Below are 19,675 nucleotides of genomic sequence, written 5' to 3' on the forward strand. Positions count from 1 at the left end.
GAGGTGTGGTCATTAATAGTAATATATGCCTGTAGGTATATTGTATCTTTAAGCAGTGTAGTTGTAATCATAGTCCAAATGATGTGATTAGATTATTGATTTAAATCCATCAATCAGTGATTAAAAATGATTTATTCAAGGGTAATGTTATATAACCGCTGAACCCCTTTGATCACATATATAAAATGTAAATCTGTGCCGCATTAAAGACAGTCGTGGAACATAGGCGGGTAAGGATAGTGAGGATTAGACTCTTGCACGTTATCTCTGAGAGAGTAAAACATAAGTAGCATCTTTGATTCTTATTACCAGAGAAATATTGTCCTCATTCTCTGACCTAATTCTGCAGCGGAGCCCCGATCACAACAAGATGAAAAGACTTCTTTATCTCTGGATGAGAGACATCAAGACAGCCGGGCGCGAGAAGGTGCAGACAAATGTACTGGAGAGAAATGGGGGGTGGGGGTGCGGGTGGTAGGGGGCTTTCAAGAGGAGATTAACATTGAGCTTGACATCAGTAATAATTGTAGTAATGTTATTTTCAGAAGCCTCATCACTGGGACCACTGCCTGGAAGGAACAAGAGCTGGAACCTGAGGATTTAAACTGATGTTTATCCTCGACGCAGATGAAAAGAAATGACTGTAATAACAGGTTTGTGCTCCAGAGATTTATGGGATTTGTCAGAGTGAAACACGGATATTTCCTCAAGTATCTCCACTCCGAGAGCAGGTGAACGTCTCTGCAGCTTCCCCGAGGACACACCCGCCGTCTGAAACCGGCCCCATCACTCTAATACAGCTGGAGGGAGACGGTGCAATCATGTCCAGGTGTTTTCTGGTTTATTATTATATAAATCACAGAAATAAAAACTGTCAAATACAGTTTTATTCAATTTAAAATTAAAAGTATTCCTGGACTGGATTAACAACATTGGCTTCAATATGCGTCCAGACACACATGATGACATCACATTAATGTCTCATCAATACATGGTACTGACTTGACTTCTTTTCCTGGAGACTTGTGCTTTATCGTTGCAGATCCAGGATCACGGCTGCTGCTGTAGATCGTGATCGCGGCTCGTGATGGTGGATCATAAACGTGGACCATGAATCATGAAATCGTGAATCGTGGATTGGGAATCGTGGATTGTGGATCACGATTGCCTAGATATACGATATGGCTCGTTATATGTTCTACCATTACTGGCAATACCTCTGTCATTACTGCCAGAGCTGCCCCCTTCATCCCTGTCAGACTTTTTCTTTTGTATAAATACTTTAAACACTGATACACCTCTCCCTTTTTAAAAAAAACACTTTTCTTATGAATATTGTAAATATTGTTATTTTACATAACTATATTAGACATCTATTGCACTTCTGTATGTCCGGGGAGAGGGACCCCTCACATGTGACACTCTCGGAAGTTTTGAAATGTTTTCCCTGTTAATAGGATTTTTTTGGTAAGTTTTCCTCAATCTAGTCGAGGGTTAACGGCTCAGGCTGTTGCACCTTTAGCCCTGTGAGACAAATTGTGATCCGTGAATATGGGCGATACAAATACACTTTTGATTGATTTATTGTTTGGCATGAAACACATTTGAGGTCAGAACCTTATGGAATCTGTGCATTCTGCATTAATAATAACAACAATACGTTTTTTCCGAGTAAACAGAGTGTGTAGAGGTTTAACTTCACTGAGTGATTAGTTAATCTCTATGGGGTCATTATCCTAATCATTTCAGATAGATGCCAAACAAAGCCGGCCTGGGCTGTTTGCTGTCTTGTTGTTACGGGTGGCCCGGCCCTCTCTGAGGCCGGTGCTGGACAGTGACGGCTCACTGCATCTATTGGATTATGGGAGGGATTTGAAAGTAGGATTAGGCCGTTGGGCTGTGGACAGCATGGGGGCTGCACGAGCCTTTACATCACAGGGGTGTGTTAGAGTGCATGTGTGTGTGTGTGTGTGTGTGTGTGTGTGTGTGTGTAAGTGCATGTGTGGGAGGTTGGCATGTGAAAGTGTGTTTGTGCATCCCAGAGGCGCGTCTCCACTTGGCTCCATTGTCTGTTGCGCGGACCGTCAAACATGAACCTGTTCTGCTTCACACTGGTAAGACACTTCCTCTCCTGAACTCCTGTAGATTTGAGGGTGGTCTGTCAGGGGCTCGTTCAGCCTCAGAGGCAGAGGGAACTCTGTGTGCCACTGTGGGACACACTGGTGATGTTAGCGTAGCTGACAAGGATCTGAAATGGGCTCTCTGGGGAGCGAGAAGACGACTGCAAACAACTTTTCTTCTCTAAAAGATTCATACTGTTCCTTAGACGCAGTCTTCCTTTGCTGTGTGACTGTAGTTGCTGGGTTTGTTTTGGCTATGTACAACTGTTAATATAATATAGTAGACATGATAAATCCTGTCAACATGGCACATTTTCTAACAACGTAACAACAACTTAACATTGCACATTATGTTTTCACTGTCAAATTACGTCCATAAATATTCTTGAATGTTTGAATAAGGATGAAAGTAAATATTGGCATCATCATGACAAAATGAAATGATTATAACGAGAAAATAAATCATGAGACTGAGTTGAGTGCTGGTGATGAATTGAAACTTTGCCATGTGACTGCCACATTTATTATTCATATCTGCTGTCCTAACATTGATGGATGACCAGTAATAATTTAAAACAGAGAATATGTCAATACAATACTTTCGTCTGCACTCAGTGCCGGTTTGGGGATTTACTCTCAGGTATGATTTTGAATTCAACAACGTGGTACAAGACAGTACAAGATGTCTCCAGCCTCCTGATCCCAAAAGCACAATAACACAGGAGATATTCTGCTCAACACCCCAGATATGTCAATGGTTAAAAGCTGGCGTCTTACTCACACAGCGTGTCAGCCCTGAGCAGCTGAGACTATCTGTGTCACAGTCTTCAGGTTGAGGTGGACTGGCTGATCAGTCCCACCCTGTCCGGGACGTATAGACACATAGTGACTGGGCTGATGAAGCTGCTATATGCAGTTCACGAGAGCTCACCGGCAGTTCAAGGTTAAAGGTTGTCGATGAGAGCCTCGGTGCAGAGGAGGAGATGAAACATTACTTTACGTTACTGACAAAAATTTAGGATTTTTGTAAGATGTAATGGAATGCATGAATTTAAACTCCAGTTCTATGTACCTGGCTGTGGAATGTTGGATGCATCTTCATAAAGGACATTTGACTCTCCACACGAACAAGGTGGTGATATTAGAAATGTTTATATCATTTTTTAATACCAGGCTTCTTCACATATTTTTACATAGCACTTCTCACACAGAATATAATCCTGCCTTTTCCCACGTCCAGACATTTAGACAAAATCAGTGTGTGTAGCAGAACGCTGACCTGCCCTGTTCAGGAACTGAGAAAATGAAGCAGAAGAAAGTTCAGCACAAAGTGATGGATATCGATTATACATGTTTGAGTGACACGCTGTACATGCAGAGTAATTACACCAGTGTAGATGCCAAACTCTTAGATTAGAAGACATGTTCACCTGCCCCTGCCTCAAGGCTTTTCATTGATTTTATATTGTGTAGTCGGACTGATGACTGATTCCAGTCAATTCCTCCCTGATGAACCTCAACAATAAGTTTGAACAGTGTGAAACAGTGCAGGCTGCTGTTGCTCTGTGAAAACGCTGATTGCTCTCTTTACTCCCAGGCGGGCTCCACAGAAAGTTTATACGAACCAGCCTCCAGCCCAACGCTGAGGGAAGTCCTGCCCAAGTACCAGTGCAGCCCTGCTCTGCTCAGGTGTAAGCCTGAGTGGGGGGGCTCAGAACCATCCATCACTTCTGTGAGTATCTGGTATAGTGAGCAGATTCCACACATTCAGACCAGTTTAACTATGCAGAGTTTTGCAAATAGTCCCTTCACAACTGCAGTGGAACAGAGTTGTGGTGCAGCAGCACTGTAGATGTTCTCTGCTACCTCCCTCCTATACCCAACACAGTAAATAAACCTGTTCTCAGTGGTGGAGGAAACGTTTCACTAATGTAAAAGTACAAATAAATAGACAAAGACGTACTAAAGGAAAAGTGGAAATACCACATTAAACCTGAGCAAAAGTAGTAAAAGTATTTGCTTAAAAATTATTCCTAAATTTTTTGCTAAACTAATGCAATGGTCTACTACGTCATCAACTGTACCTACAATGATGATGCTAATGAAAACACTTACACTGTTATATTAATTAAATCTAATAGCCTCTTCTGAATCCATTTGAACAAATTTTGCTAAAAGTTACCTTCTCTTTGGTTTTGTTTCCCCAAGAGCCAACCTGAGAATGCAGTGAAATTAAAAAGGAGCAGCAAAAGGTATGTGAGATTTTTTGGCTCACTTTCAATTCAATTACATTTGTAAAGAACCAAACCATAACATACATTATCTCAAGGCACTTCACAAGTCAAGATCTAACAAAAATAGAGAAACCAAGAATTGTTCAGTAACATGTTTTTTAAAGTGAACACAGACTGCATATCTCTAAGTGACAGGTTCTTTAATTCGATTTTCTGTGACTGTTTCTTTCTTACTTTTCTTTCACTCATTAGAATCAACTCAGTTCTTATTAGTACATTAAAGTGTTTGTCCTTTCAGGTCCTGTTTACCGTCATCACCCTTGGACAATAAGACCACAGGTTGGTAGATAATGATCATATTCACTCACTGTAATATGCATCCCTGCGTCGCCTTCAAATCACCTTCGCCTGGTGCAAAATGCTGCTGCTAAGATTATTACTGTTTATTACTTCATATTACAAGAATTATTACAAGATTGATTATTACAAGAAAACATGACCATATGGGGCAAAGGTAGCGGACCGTGCAATAACCATAAGGTTGGTGGTTTGATACCTGTCTCCCCAAATATATGCTGAAGTGTCCTTGGGCAAAACACTGAACGCTAAATCACAACTGACAACTGTGCCGGCTGTGTGTGAATGATGTATGATAGAGAAAGTGCAGCACATACGTGCACCATATGAATGTGTGAATGGCAAAACGTATTTGTAAAGAGCTTTGAGTGGTCATCAAGACTAAAGCTCTACATAAATACAGATCATTTACCATTTATCATATAACACTGGTCTGATTCTAGCCTTGCTCCACTTGCTTCCTGTTCATTTTTACATTGATTTCAAAATTTCATTGATGACTTTTAAAGCCACATCATGGATTTACTTACTCCCTATGAGTCTGGACACCAACTTAGATCAGCTGATAGTCTTATCTTAGGGACTGAGTGGTGACTAAAGGCTGACGTGCTTTTGCACTACAGGCCTCAAAACTCCGGAATGATTTACCAGCTGAGATCAGAAATACTACATCTGACTTAAATCCCTTCTTAAAATGTTATAGGTGAATTTTAATTAATTTTATTTATTTAAATGTTCATAATTGTATTGTTTTACTGTTTTCTCTTATATTATTATTACGATTATTATGATCATTATTATGATTAGGATGATTATGATTATGATTATTATGATTATTATCATTTTTAGTTTACAGATGATTCGGACTTCATTTAAATATAACTCTGGCCCACACCACTCATCTTAATCGCATGTTAAATGTGAATGACTCTTTCTGTAAATGCAGCTACAATGTGACCAATGTGTCACCTGCTTCTTCTTCTTCTTCTTCTTCTTCTTCTTCCCCTCCACCTTGTCTGTTGCAGAAAAAGACATTCATCATGTCTGCTGGACGTCTTCTGGTGACGAGATGGACTTGTCTAATCAAAACAAAGTTCGGAGCAGAGGTAAAGAAACATGTTGGCATGTGCAAAAGGAAAAAATAATGAATTGGTTGTTGTGAACTTCTCAGTGTGAGTTTGAGGCATAAGAGGATGAAGGTGTGTTTACCTGATATGCAGGATGCCTTATTGAAGTGTATGTTTGACAGTAGATGCATTGAGGAGGACATGATGCAGTAAGTGACATGTGTTGTTTCATGGTGCAGAGATGTGTGAAGCTCGCTGTCAGAGCAGCAGGACGACGAGAGATGACAGAGTGAAGGAGCTGAAGTGTGACAGGACACAGGCAGATCTATCCGCTCAGGTAAAACCACGTTACTGACACCTTACAGCAGCCTGCAGTACAGAGCCCCCTTATGATGAATGTAGTGTTGTGTTCAAAGTAAAACCAAACCCTATTATCTAAATAAATGAATGACATTCACACGAGGAAAGCAGAGGGCCGAGTTTAGTCTTTTGTAATCCTGTACCCGCGATGTGACAGACACGCACGTAGATACCTGGCATACCTGGGTGTTTGTGCACGTGTTAGTGCACGTGAGGGAAATGACAGTGGCTGTTTACCTTTGCTTATGTAACAGAGGAGGAACAAACACTGAATGGATTATATCACAGTGGAGTGAAAGTCAGGTGATGTTTAAATGTGTGAACGCAGAAATGTGACCAACGCTTCAAGTGACTTCAGCGTCTTTATGTGCCGTGTAGGAAGGTTACAGGAGGTAAAAAGTGAATTTGAAGTAAACTGGAGGGAGGTCAGTTGTATATCAGCCAAATCAGATCCACTGTTCACTTTAATCTGCTTTATAATCTTTAATCTCCTTTATGGGGACCTTTTATATCTACATTGTGCTCCCTGGATTCTGTACAGGTTGTTGCTTTTCATGCCAACAGCTGATAGTTGAGATGGGAACATCACAACGGGGCAGCAAGGACACAAGGGAACAAGGGATAATGCAGTGGCTAAATGGGTCCTAGGGTCCTGCTTTAACTTTAACGTGCATTCAGATCCTCTACAAATAAATCCCACTGAGAACTTTACAAATAGATTGGTTACTAAAGTAAAAATACAGAGTCATAATCAGCTAAATGAACTTTAAATAAAAGTATTCTATTATTATACATCTGACAATTCAGAGAGGAATATTGTACTATTTTTAATCACAGCATGATATAAAAAGTACAACACATTCTTTCAGAGGCTATGTATATAAAGTATTTTAAGAGGCTGCTTACACCCTGATGGAGAGAACTAACCTAATGCAGCCATTTATTATAATATTTCAGCCATACAAGATGTTTTACTGCATTTTCATGTTTGATAATTAATTAATTACACAAAGCTTATAAAACTTATGTAGCTTTATTTCGAGTAGCGTTTTTAATGCGGAACCTTAATTTATATTTCAGATTTGATACTGGTACCAGTGTTTCCGTGGGGTCTTAAAAATGTAATTATCTAATCTAATTTTAGGCCTTCAAAAGTCTTAAATACGTTAAAATATTACGTAGTAGGTCTTAATACTTCTACGTCTTATGTTAAGTTATGTAAACATTGCTGCTTCTATTGCACATAAAGATGTGTTGTTGTTTAAGATAGGTGTTTCAGCCGCATGCAGAGTTTATGATTGTGTTGTAGTTCTTTCTCAACCAAATATAACACTTTGTAATAAAACTACAAACAAGATCAATGGGTCTTGATAACTAGACTCGCCTTGGCTGTGGGAAACATTATGGATACCTGCAGTGTCTGCCTTTAGTTTGCATGTTACCGTGGCAATTCAAGGGTCAGAAAACCTGCTGGAAGAGTGAATACTTCTTCCACCACTGAGTAAGTGGCATTAAAGGGAATTTTTGATTTGACATGAAGTGAGAAAGATTTCATATTTTCCACTGCAGCCACTTGGTATAGTTTGCAGAGGGAAATGAAATGAAACGACTTGGTGTCTCAGACCTGTTTACGTTAAACAGCAACACTAACCAACAAGGACACATGTTACACATCAGACATTGACGGACAGTAATAAGGTCTTGCTGGATTCACAGCAGGACGTCACATGAAGTGCAGGTTAATAGTTCCTTTACTAAATGTCTGTGTTTAGCTAATTTTAGCTGTGCTAATAGGCGCCATTGTTAACTTCCTTTGTTCTTAGCATAATGAGCCTTCATGTACTGTCACTGGGTTTTTGTTTTTTTAATGGTGTGCTTGATATGGTCTTATCTGAAATGTGTGATGCTGCCATCATCAGCAGATTTCCCTTTAAGAAAAGGTTACCAACCTCAATGGGATTTTCCCTATTAAACACAGTACATGTGCCAACATTGGACTGTAAATGTACTTTCTTTCCACCAGTGAATGTAATTACCATTTGTTTTCAAACTGAACTAAAAGGGAAATCAGAGAGCACATACCTGTGCCACGGCCCAACAGTCCCCTTATGGAAACATATTTAGATTCACGAGATCCAGATATTAATTTGTAGCTGCACCAAATAAACATCAGTCCCTTAAACATTTTTGATTGTTTTCATTAACATCTGTGACCTGGATCTGCACCAACATTTCTTTTTTAACCGACACCACGTCCTTCAAGCAAGTTTTGTGGTAACGTGTTCTCTAGTTTTTGCATATACATTGATAATAAAACACATTAAAAGTAGTGGGTAATGAAAGATAACTCACAAACAAAACTCACGACACAGTGGGTCTGAGTGATGCTGGGTGTGTGTGCACACTGCTTTGAATGCACAAACTGTTTCTTCATTCCAGGCCGGTGAAACTGCAGCTGACACAGCAGAATCCATTCACAGCAAAAGAAGACAAAAGAAGTTACTGAGTCTGGTGCTAGCAAAGAAGGGACATCAGAGGGGAGGAAAGAACACATCTGGGAACAATGGTGGGTTTTGGGGGATTTTCTTTGACTTGTATAAGAAGAATTATTATATACTTATTGAAAAACAACTGCTGCTCTTCTTCAGATTGTTTGGCAGATGTGTTGAGCAACAACAATCCGGTGCTAACCTGCATCGGCCTGGGGAAGAGAACAGAGAAGTCGTCTAAACCTGCTGCATCAGCGCAGAGGCAACAGGCCAAAGAACATGAGGATTCAGAGGAGGAGGGCATTTTGAGCCCAAGGGTTGGAACTCATCTGTGGAGCCCATTTGAGTGCCCACAGCCCTGGACTCCTTTCTACCACACCTGCCAGCAACCTCGACACGAGCTGTGGGTGTGTGGCGGCACCTTGTCACTGCCTCGGACCACAGAGTGGGATCGTTTCGAGACTTTGATACAGAAACTGGACGTCAAGCAGCCCAGTCCGTCTCCCCCACAAATGATCCGCTCCATCACAGACCTGCACCTCTCACAAAACGCAGTAAGACACACAGCACGTTAACAGACTTTTCCACTAGAGCAGATGTGTCATCCTAATGCATAAATTCACAATTTATCAAGTCTGTCTTGGATTGTTAAACTTGGCCCCGTTTCTGCATCTTTTTGGGTCTGAATGATTAAAAATGTTGAGTGACTGGGGGTGGCCACACTGAGAGCAGTCGCTTTGCTAATTGAGAAAATGCCTCCGTCAAAGGTGGGGTAAGCGATATTAATTCCACAAACCATCAAATTCTGCTAATATCTCCTCACAATCCATTAGCTGTGTGTGCACTGATAATCTGGTTTAAATACACATCGCTGGCTCTGTATTTTGGGAAACAAAGAGAGTTGGACGACCCAAACAGCAAAACCCTGTTCCAACAGGGGTATTCATGCTTCTGCATGGAACAGATGCTGTTGGGGCCACCACACATTGGCCCAATCCCATTTCAACCCTTGGCTCTTCCCTTTCGTTTTGGGCGTTCACATGTAGGGGTAGGCTGTTCCAATACCTGTTGGGACGGAGGGGTAGGCCTAAGGCAGTGGTCGCCAACCCGTCGATCGCGATCTACCGGTCGATCCCCCAACTCTCTGGACTCACTGGCTGTCGTCTTGTCGCAGATCAGCTGTGTGGCCGTTGTCGGTTTTTCACATGCGCTGTGTGTCCGCTAACTGGCGGTGGAGCTGCAGGTTTACCTCCTGCATTTCCTTCAAGAACAAGTTGGTTTATGTACTAAACTAAATATCAGGACTCTACGGTATGAAGATGCGCATCTTCCGGTCTGTCGATAACAATCAAAGACCCGCTGGAACAAATGAGTGGATCTAGAAAGTGAAACGCTGGAGTGCTTTTACTTTGAAACGGGTTCGGGAAGTGATGTAAATACGTTTGTGTCATAGAGAGATGAACATCGTGGTTCACAGCAGAATAAACAGAGAAAATTATCTTTCACCTGAGTTTTAAAGTGTTTCTGATGAATGTATGTCACAAACAAATGGTTGCACCACTTTCTGTATGCCTTTTCAAAATAAAAGCACTCCAGCGTTTCTGTTGATGGAATCCATTCCCTTGTTTAAAAAGGGTTTTTTATTGTTAAATATTTGCTGGAGCAGAAGATGCACGGCTTCATACTGTGTAGTACTGGTATTTATTTGAGTACAAGGGACTTCTTTCATACAAGGAAATAATCCTATTTGTGGCCATATTCAAATCAAAGCCTATATTATGTAAAAACATTGTGCTGCAGTAGCAGCTCTTCTGCAGAACATGACGTGGAACTGAGGAGGTACATATTTTGCATTGTAAATATGAATTGATATTAATTTGAATATTGTGCATTGAATAGAAACATTTGCACCACTGCCCTTCGTTGTGTATATTTATTTCTTGTACATTCAGCCTAACAGAAATTGCAAAAAATAATAAGTATGACCCTCCTAAGTGGGTTTCTTGGAAGATATCAACAAAATCACGACTGTTTGCTGTCCTGGCTCCTAAATGGTGGAATGAGCTCCCCATGGACATCAGGACAGAAAGTCTATACATCTTCCGCCGCCAACTAAAAACACACCTTTTCCGACTATACCTTGAATAAAAGTTTAAACTAACAATTTAGTAGCACTTAAATGGCACTTACTTATAGCATTCTGTAGTTTTGCTTTCTTGAAGAAATTGTACTCTTGATTCTTGTTGTTCTGGTTTGTTCCTCATGGTTGATGCACTTATTGTGAGTCGCTTTGGATAAAAGCGTCAGCTAAATGAAATGTAATGTGATGGTAGATCTCGGCTTAAGTTTGGAATTAAAAAGTGATCTTGGGCTCGAAAAGGCTGGTGACCACTGGCCTAAGGCATAGGGCTGTATACCCCTCCAAACGGAGATTTTTCCGACCCTCACTTCAAAGGTAGGGGTACCCAGAATGCCTTGCGAATCACAAGCTTGGAGGGAGACCCACAAATGTAGTATTTTCTCCATTAAGAAGGATTTAAATTACTGATTGTAATATCTTAGTTTAATATCATTTCAATGAATTATGGTATCTTTTTTTACAACAACCTTAAAATAAAAAAAGATTGCGAGCGTGCTAGCATTGGCATGCTATCGTTAAAATGCTAGCAATCTTTTTTGCATGAAAATCCTGTATTTTCACCTAATTTCATATAGGAATACCGACTATCTGCTTCTTATGGTGTTGTCTGCAGACGATGCTAATGTGTGTGGTGGCTGATTTCAACTTGTGAAGATCAGTGATGCACCTTGGCAATGCACGTGCATGAATGTGGGGGGATGGAGCTTCTGAATGAGCAATGAAGGGAGGGGTGTATTTGTTTTCAACATCAAAAGTCGTCCCCAAAATGAGTTACCCCACCTTTAAAGTGTTCAAACATGTTGGATGTTACTTCTCCACCAGGTTTTCACTGCTTCTGCTAATGGAAGAAAACCATTGCGGCTGTAGAGTGGAGTAGATCCCTCTCTCTGTTACAGTTTGTTCCTGAAGTGATGTTAACTGTGGCACATGGGATCTTAAAATAGCTTGTCTTTGTTCAGCATTTATTTTGTGCCAAAGTCCAGTAGAGAGCAGCATAAAGGCTCCAGTCTCTGAGGTGTGACATTTTGTGTTGATGCAGTTTATAATGCAGCCAGCTCCCAGACCTGCACAGTGTCATTAAGCTGTGCCTCGCAGGGCCCGGCTTTCTAATTGCACCTCCGAGCTCCTCCGGGAACATTCAGACCATCCGAACAGTAATTGAAATGTCTACCAATACTTGTTTCCTTAAATTGCTCTTATGGTTTTCTGAACCAAAGCTTTTTACAGCTGAGTTGCATTTTCAGCCTCACTAAACACAGCTAATGGCTCCTAAAGTGCTGCTTAATAATATCATAATCATGATCACAATCATAATCATGTGGAAAGAAAACAAATGTGATGACATTATGTGAGACTGTGTATGGACCATCCTGCTCACAGTGGCTAGTGCAGAATGTAATAACTTTTTCCCTTAGAGCCTACATTATGAATTATTGATATGTTATGAGTTTATTAAAATAGTTTAAACATTATACGTAGCTGGGAAGCATGAAGCAGCTTGAAAAATGTCAGAGAGCAGCCCATGATACACTTATAGGGGAGATTATCTTATTTAACATTTCTATATCAATTGACTGGTCATTTATTCTATAAAAGTGTTGTCTGGTGCAGCTCGGAACAAAAGATGTGAAGTATAGAATCCAGAGCATCTGGAGTTTAGCTTAAGGACTAAAGTTAGGATATCTCACTCTCTGCTGCTTTGATTTTGACAATTATTAATGAATTAAAAATTATTTATACGGCACTTTCAAAACAGAGCAGTCAATATAAAAAAGTAAAAGAAATAGAACAGAAAAACATATGTAAAAACAACATTGAAGAAAATACCTTAATAGAAAAGAGTGCAAGATCATATTGGAGAAAAATACGACAGCTAGACACCATGTGTGCTATAAAAGTGGGTTTTGAGAATGGATTTAAAATATGACACTGACTTTGCTAACATAAGGTGGACAGCTAGGAGCGTCCTGCCTGAGGAGCATAGGCAGCGGCTACAGGCTAAAGTACATTACTAAAAGTTTTAAGATCAATGCTCAACTTAGCCAGTGTCGTGACGAGGATGGGTGTTGAGGTCATTTTTGTTTCCCCCTTATTATTCAATGCAAGTCATTTTTAAATAATACATATCCAGAAACAGTGAACATGTCTGTGGTTGTAACCTGTTTCTAGTTCAAACACATGATGTATTAATAGCTGCTCATCCAACCACTCAGTGTCAGTGCCGTAACGGCCAATGTTGGGAAATGATCCAAGAGTGAATGTAACAGATGTTCTGAGCGCGGAGCTGAATGACTGATAAACTGAAGCTAACGACCAACTGTTTTTATACTGTCTCTCCTATAATGACACTTATGTTGGAATATGAGACTATGAATCAGCAGACCAAGATCATTTTAACTGTAAAAAAAACTATACTGGTAGAAATAACAGTGAACGTTTCCCGACGAGATAATAAAATAATACATCTTGCAACATAACACAGTAAAGCACAACATGGTCCTTAAAATACAATTTACACACTATTTTGACTTGGGATATAAAAATGACAAGATATCCAGCTGTATTGCTGCCAGGGGTTAACCTCATTTCCCAAAGACGAATCATAAACGGGAACGAACACAAAGTGTTTTTGTTGTGGGGGTCACAGAGAAAGATAATATGCCCATCTGTCACTTGAAAACACTCATTTTAATCTCTATTTTACCCAGATGACCAGATTTGGGAGATTTGACGCCTCCTCACAACGCTCGCCTTTAATGAAACCGCAGGATGATGGAAGCTGTGCGGTAAGACAACCCACCTCCTCAATCTGCCAGCAGGTCTGTCTAGGAATTTACCCGTCTCAGACATCCTCCACCACACCAAAAAGCCAGTATTTAGACTGGGAGGAGCCCTTTGTTTACATGGTGTTTTGTTTTTAAATCCAAGCAGGGGCAGAAAGAGGAACCGACCAAATCAAAGCTGCAGGAGGAGAAAATGGAGGCGTCACCACAGACAGACAGGAAGCACGTCGACGCCCCACCAAAGAGAGTTCTGACAGCCATCACCGTACGTCGGGCACCCTACCCAGCTCATGTTAACACAACCAGTTTGAAGTTCACTGCTCCCTGCATTCGGTTCACACCTCATGAAGTAACATCTGTTTGCAACCACACAGCTGTCAGCCCCACACCTGCTCTGCCAGGCTGAGCATTTATCTATCAGTTTCACACAGAGCTCATTACATGCTAATGTTGAAATGAGCCCTGATAGGGACTGATTACTGACAGGTTATCTGTAGTTAACCTCGTTTAAAAATCACCATCACATGTGACGTGAGGATTTCATCACCAGGAGTACTGATCATATTTTTGGTCCAGCATCAATAATAACCTCTACATTATTTGGTGTCAGCTGTTTTAAATGTATTTTTACTGCACCTTTCTAGTCTTGCAGTTTGGGGTTCAGTATCTTGCTCATTTTAAAATAATGATACATATGCATAAGTAATAGCTAATCACTTGTGAAGAATTATTAAGAAATTGTATTGAATTCCTCTAATAAGAAATGCACACACATAAGACTGCACGTCACCTGGATTTTACTGAAAACAGTCTGAACGGGGCATCTGGTGGCCTAACGGCACATTCCACATAATTACAGCATCCATGGTTGGATCCCCGGCTGCATGGGGACCGTTGTTTCATATCATACCCCTCTCCCTCTCTCTCTCTCTCTGTGACCTAGTTTCTCTCTTCATCTTTCTCTCTTTCTCTCTTTCTCACCCCCCCCATCTCTCTCTCTCTCTCTCTCTCTCTCTCTCTCTCTCTCTCTCTCGCTCTCTCTCTCTCTCTCAATTGTTATCCAAAAAAAACCAAAAAAAAAGGAGGAGAGACTGGCCACAGCTATGGCAAAAGGTCAGGATGAATTAATGCATGAATTAATGCTTGATGTAACACAATTTGCACCATTAAGGAATTGCTATTTATTAATTTGCAGTGATGTTATACATTGAATTATATGCAACCAAAATAGCTTGAGTATAGTCGCAACAAAATAAAACATATCAATGTACAGGATATGTTGTCTGCTGATTTTATGCCTTTAAAGTGTCACTTAAATTTGACCAGAGAAAATGTGATATGCGATATGTTAAATTCAAAAATAAATATTCAGCACTAATGAATTACACATATAATATGAATCCCGTCACATTAGATGATAAAATAACACGATGTCGACGTCCTCCTGGGACTAATTCCCTGTGTTACATATCAACTTCAAAGACTTTATTGTCATAGAAAACTATACAGACGAGTGCATATTTGAACGAAATGTCGTTATAGAAAATAATAAAGTAGACTAGATAAAATTAATAGAAAAATAAAAAATAGAAAAACTTTAAAAGCAGCATTAAGTAAGTATAAATCGCTCACATAATAAAGTATATACTGTATATTGGTATATATACTGTATATTATATATATAAGTATTGTGCACTCGTATATTGCACACATTTTTTTTAAACGCATTGCATAACAGAGATTGTAATTAAAGTAAAGTCCAGAGTGTGAGTGGTTTAGGATCTATTTATTGGGAGTTCAAGAGTCTGATCCAAATGCTGCAGTACCTTTTTCCTTTATGTGGGATCAGTGTGTCCTCTTGAACATTAAGTGCATTTTTAGAATAATGGGAACATCATGAATACTAGTGTAGTTTAGTCAGAGACCAAGAATTCAGAATAACAGAGCCTGCACACTCCCTTCAGTTTAAGGCAGATGCATTTAGTCTATTTCCACTTTGAGCTCTTATAATACAACCTAATTATTCCCAAGCATCCAAAATCTGGCTGACAAACTCAGAGCCCAGTGAAATCATGTAGTATTCTGTGTTTCAGCTGCGTGCCAATTCAGAAGCCTGTTCTCAGGTGGACCGTGCCAGAATAGTCCGTGGTGTGAAAGTCCCTGCACAGGAACAGGAAGTTAAAAGCTGAACACAGGTAGCTGGGGATTAAGCTCATCACACACCTCCTAGGTGTCAGCTATAAAAAGCAAAGGCAACTCTTGCGGGATTAAGTGTTTTGCTTGCCAGAGGAGCTGCGTGTCCCAGCGTAAACTGGGATGCTGAGCTGTTCCGTCACATGAGGAATCAAACGCAGCAGCTTAGGGCTCCGACTCAGTTTTCTGGTTGGTCAGCGGCCTCTTTTGTTTGCCTGCAGTGGGAGATAACGAGTGACAGAGCATGAAAAAGCGTGCGAGAGAGTAAAAATGTGATTTGGTGTTTCGACTGTGCAGAATGGGGACACAAAGAAAGATGAAGCGATGAAGAAGGCTGCAGGTGGGCGACCATTCACTAAAAGACACAGGCAGTCCACTCACTCTCTGACAAGCCTCTACAGCCTCAACAGTGGACAAAGCTCCTCAAGTAAGCACCTTCAGGCGCTGGACCCAGTGTCCTCTTCACAGCACAACTCATTGAATTATGCAACTCCTCCTCCTCCTCCTCCTCCTCCCTTTCTTTTATCCCATACTTTAAATGCTCTCATTTATAGAACCACACTAACCTTTGACAAACCAAAACCTCCACACAAGCTATCTTGTGGTAGAATTCAACATGTTCCTCCATCTCTAATTTTATCAATGACAACACTGACTTTTTTAATTTCCTCTTTTTTGTTCTTTTAACTATTGATCCAATTATTATAATTATTACTTATTATCCACTTATTTGTACTACTTATTTTATTGTCTGCTTTTGTACTTTGTGTTTCGCTGTTTGGATTTTTTTCTTTTTGTACGTGTGTTGAATATATGCACTTGTATCATTGGGTTCAGGACCCCCTCAAAAACAACATGATACAACCCTTAATCCTAATAAAATGTCATACAATCAGCTCAGGCCTTATTGAGCCCTTTTGTTTGTGTGTTGTTGCCCAGGTGGAGTCACCAGTGGGTCAAACTGCTCCAGTAACAGAGGCAGTCTGAGGCTGGAGGAAGATCTATTGTGCACCAGACAGTTCTGTGGCAGAGCCAGAGTCCACACAGACCATGTGCCAAGTCCATACGACACCGAATCACTTAAACTCAAGGTAAACAAGTCTGCAGAGTAAATGCTAATGAAATAAACCCCCTGTATTTGTGTCTGTGTTGTACTGGGGCTATTTTGGATGACAGTCATCTGCCATCAATATGATTTTGAAAGGGCTGAAAGGGAACAGACTCAAATGCAGGACACAACACGGGTACAAGTTCAGCAGCTGCAGGAGATCAGTCGAGCCAAGCAAAGGTTTCCAAAAACACAGAGCAAAAACAAGATCCAAAAATCAAGTCATACACAAGGAGAACGGAACACTACTACTACTACTACTACTACTACTACTACTACTACTACTACTACTAGACAGGGAATCCTGGAACTGAAAAGACCAAGTGGCAGAGAGAGAGAGGAGAGCACCAACTAAATACACCATGGGGGAGGGGGGGAGCTAACAGGACACAGGTGATTGCATTAAGATCGAAACAGGTCATCTAAGTGGTGGGAAATGGAACAATGGCAGGAAGTGAAAGGATCTGAAACAAGGAAATGAACTAAACAAACATTCAACAACTAGAGATCAGGTGTTACCGTTATTTTTAGCCAACTGAGTGGCATTGCTCTTGGTGTGGATGTAACGGTCCATTTGGTCTGGTTGGTCCAACATATTGGACCAACATATTTTTCAGGTTCCTCTTATGCAAATCATTTTTTTTACCTACTGTGTTTTGAACTTCCCAGCAAGAAGTTAGTTATTTTGCAAATTATCTTTGTATGATATCGTTTATGTGATGTTGGTGCATGGTCCCTAAATAAGTAAACGTAATCACTTTCAACCAAACGTTCCTTTAGGTGGGAGATGTGATTGACATCATCACTAAGCCCCCCATGGGAATATGGAAAGGCATGCTGAATGGCAAGGTGGGATATTTCAAGTTCATTTATGTGGACGTGCTGAGAGAGGAGAGACCGGAGCAACACAAGGAAACACAAACCCCCAAAGACAGACACAGGTCAACGGTCCAGGAAGTGTTAAAGCGCCTCAGTTTGGAGGTATTTTTCGTTTTTATTTGATTGATCTGCCGCAGCAACAATCATCTTCCATACATGATTGTGTTCACCCAGCTTGTGAATGGTGTTTTCCCCATTCATCAGGAGTATTCCTCGTCTCTGCAGCAGAGCGGTTACCAGACAGTGGAGGACTTGATGAGGCTGAGGGAGCATCACCTGACGGAGCTGAATGTGACTGATCCAGAGCACAGGCGTCGTCTGCTCGCCGCTGTCGACTCCCTGCAGCAACTGAGCTGTGAGTAATGGGAAACACAGAAAAGGTCATCCAAGGACGGTGTCATCATGCACATTTGTGACATGATAAAACTGGAAAGAGATACGCTGAGACGTTTGGATTCAGAAAGGAAAAGGGACGAGTGACATTACGCTTAAAGTAGATAAGACAGTGCGGGTATCCAGGCTACTAAAGAGGTGAGCTAAAGAGGTTAAGGATAACAGGATAACCCCAAAGAGCATTTCTCAGAATAGAGCAGGACGCAGAAGGGCGGTGGCTGCAGACAGACAGGCCGTTCAGCTGTAATGCACAGGAACAATAGCTGTAAAGTATAACTTACTGCTCATCTATTCCACTCTCTGACAGTACATCCAACCAAGCTGTCCCCTCTGATTTACAGCTGATCGTCAGATGGAGAATGAGGCTAATCAGGAGGCCGAGACCCCCGGTAAAAGCACGAAGGCTGATATGAACAACTGCTCAAGGGACTCGGGCTGCCCCGACAACACGGCAGAGGACACAGAGCTGCACAGTCCCCCTCAACAACCTCTACCAGCGGAGATGACGGCTTCATGAGAGCAATCCATTCTTTATAATGTCTGCTTTATCCCTTAATGTGCTGCTGGGATGACTTGTGAATCAAGCGCTGTTCTTCATTTCTTGCAACAAGGTGATTTGACGTGCAATAAAACGAGCCTTTACAACAGCAAATCAACTCCACTGCTGGTTCTGTTCGTCCATTTGTTTCCTGGAATTAAACATTTTGTGGATGTTTTCGTTTTAGCATGTTTACACTTCTAATGTGGCTCATAACGGTCTTCAAAGAGCATCACCCCATGACATGAATAAATGCTCGTCATCTCTATGCAGGGTAACGGTACAGTCGAGTACATCACTGACAGTAACATGAGTTTTTAAACTGTGCACATTTCTAGGACTGCAACTAGCAGTGATTATCATTATATGTTCATGTGCCAAGAAATGATATAGTAATACATTTTATTTATTTTTATTTATTTCATAAATACAATGCAGCTCAAAGTGCTTTACTTTAAAATCAAAGACATGAAATAAGATAGATCAATTAGAACATGTTAGCAATGAAACAAGGACTTAGGATGAAAGCATTAAACTAACAAAAGGCATAAAAACAAGTGAAAAAACAAGACAATGGTGTTAATAAAAAGGATCAAATTAATTAAAAGCAAAATCATGAGTAATTAATGATTTGAAAAAGTAATTATGGATCATATTAGAGATTATTATGCCCTTAATGTTGATGTCTTATCTGAACATTAGAACAAAATCCAAATATTTTCAAATGACAGATGTCATGTTCTAATTTAATTTTGGCTATTTTGCTTGAAAGAGTGATTAAAGATCAATCAGTAATTAAGCACGTTGCTGATCAATCAACAGATGAATTGAGAATTCACATCATCGCAGCTCTACAGATGTCATCTTTTTGATACTCACAGTGTAATGATGCTTATTATCCTAATACGTTCTAATGTTGCACGCATAGAAACTGTTGATGGATTTGTGTGGTTTGAATTGCATTTACTCTAAATTTTCTGGGCAGCTAATGTGAATGTAAACATTAACAGAGTA

At 40.5% G+C, this 19,675-nt stretch overlaps 1 protein-coding gene across 4 annotated transcripts; it reads left to right on the forward strand.

The window, feature by feature from the left end:
• Positions 1-1,871: 1,871 nt before the first annotated feature.
• On the forward strand, positions 1,872-18,775 carry samsn1b (SAM domain, SH3 domain and nuclear localisation signals 1b). 4 transcript variants are annotated; one of them, XM_035178359.2, is made up of 15 exons: positions 1,872-2,114; positions 3,718-3,852; positions 4,329-4,372; positions 4,653-4,693; positions 5,737-5,817; positions 6,018-6,115; positions 8,578-8,704; positions 8,787-9,181; positions 13,476-13,553; positions 13,696-13,815; positions 16,041-16,170; positions 16,683-16,834; positions 17,632-17,832; positions 17,935-18,085; positions 18,465-18,775. In XM_035178359.2, the coding sequence occupies exons 1-15, from the start codon at positions 2,091-2,093 to the stop codon at positions 18,638-18,640; spliced, it is 1,953 nt and encodes a 650-aa protein (XP_035034250.2). In that variant the 5' UTR covers positions 1,872-2,090; the 3' UTR covers positions 18,641-18,775. The 4 variants fall into 4 exon arrangements, with proteins under 4 accessions (XP_035034250.2, XP_035034249.2, XP_035034251.2 ...); XM_035178358.2 differs by having other exon boundaries at positions 1,873-2,114; positions 13,476-13,586; positions 17,956-18,085; XM_035178360.2 differs by having other exon boundaries at positions 1,873-2,114; positions 13,699-13,815.
• The last annotated feature ends 900 nt before the right edge of the window (positions 18,776-19,675 follow it).

The sequence above is a fragment of the Hippoglossus stenolepis genome, chromosome 15, assembly GCF_022539355.2.
Source record: "Hippoglossus stenolepis isolate QCI-W04-F060 chromosome 15, HSTE1.2, whole genome shotgun sequence".
NCBI classification, from domain to species: domain Eukaryota; kingdom Metazoa; phylum Chordata; class Actinopteri; order Pleuronectiformes; family Pleuronectidae; genus Hippoglossus; species Hippoglossus stenolepis.

Coding starts and splice junctions, on each gene's coding strand:
- samsn1b (XM_035178357.2), top strand. CDS start 2,091: ATGAACCTGTTCTGCTTCACACTG. Junction 8,705..8,786: donor GAACACATCTGGGAACAATG/GTGGGTTTTGGG, acceptor GCTCTTCTTCAG/ATTGTTTGGCAGATGTGTTG. Junction 18,086..18,464: donor CTCCCTGCAGCAACTGAGCT/GTGAGTAATGGG, acceptor TCTGATTTACAG/CTGATCGTCAGATGGAGAAT.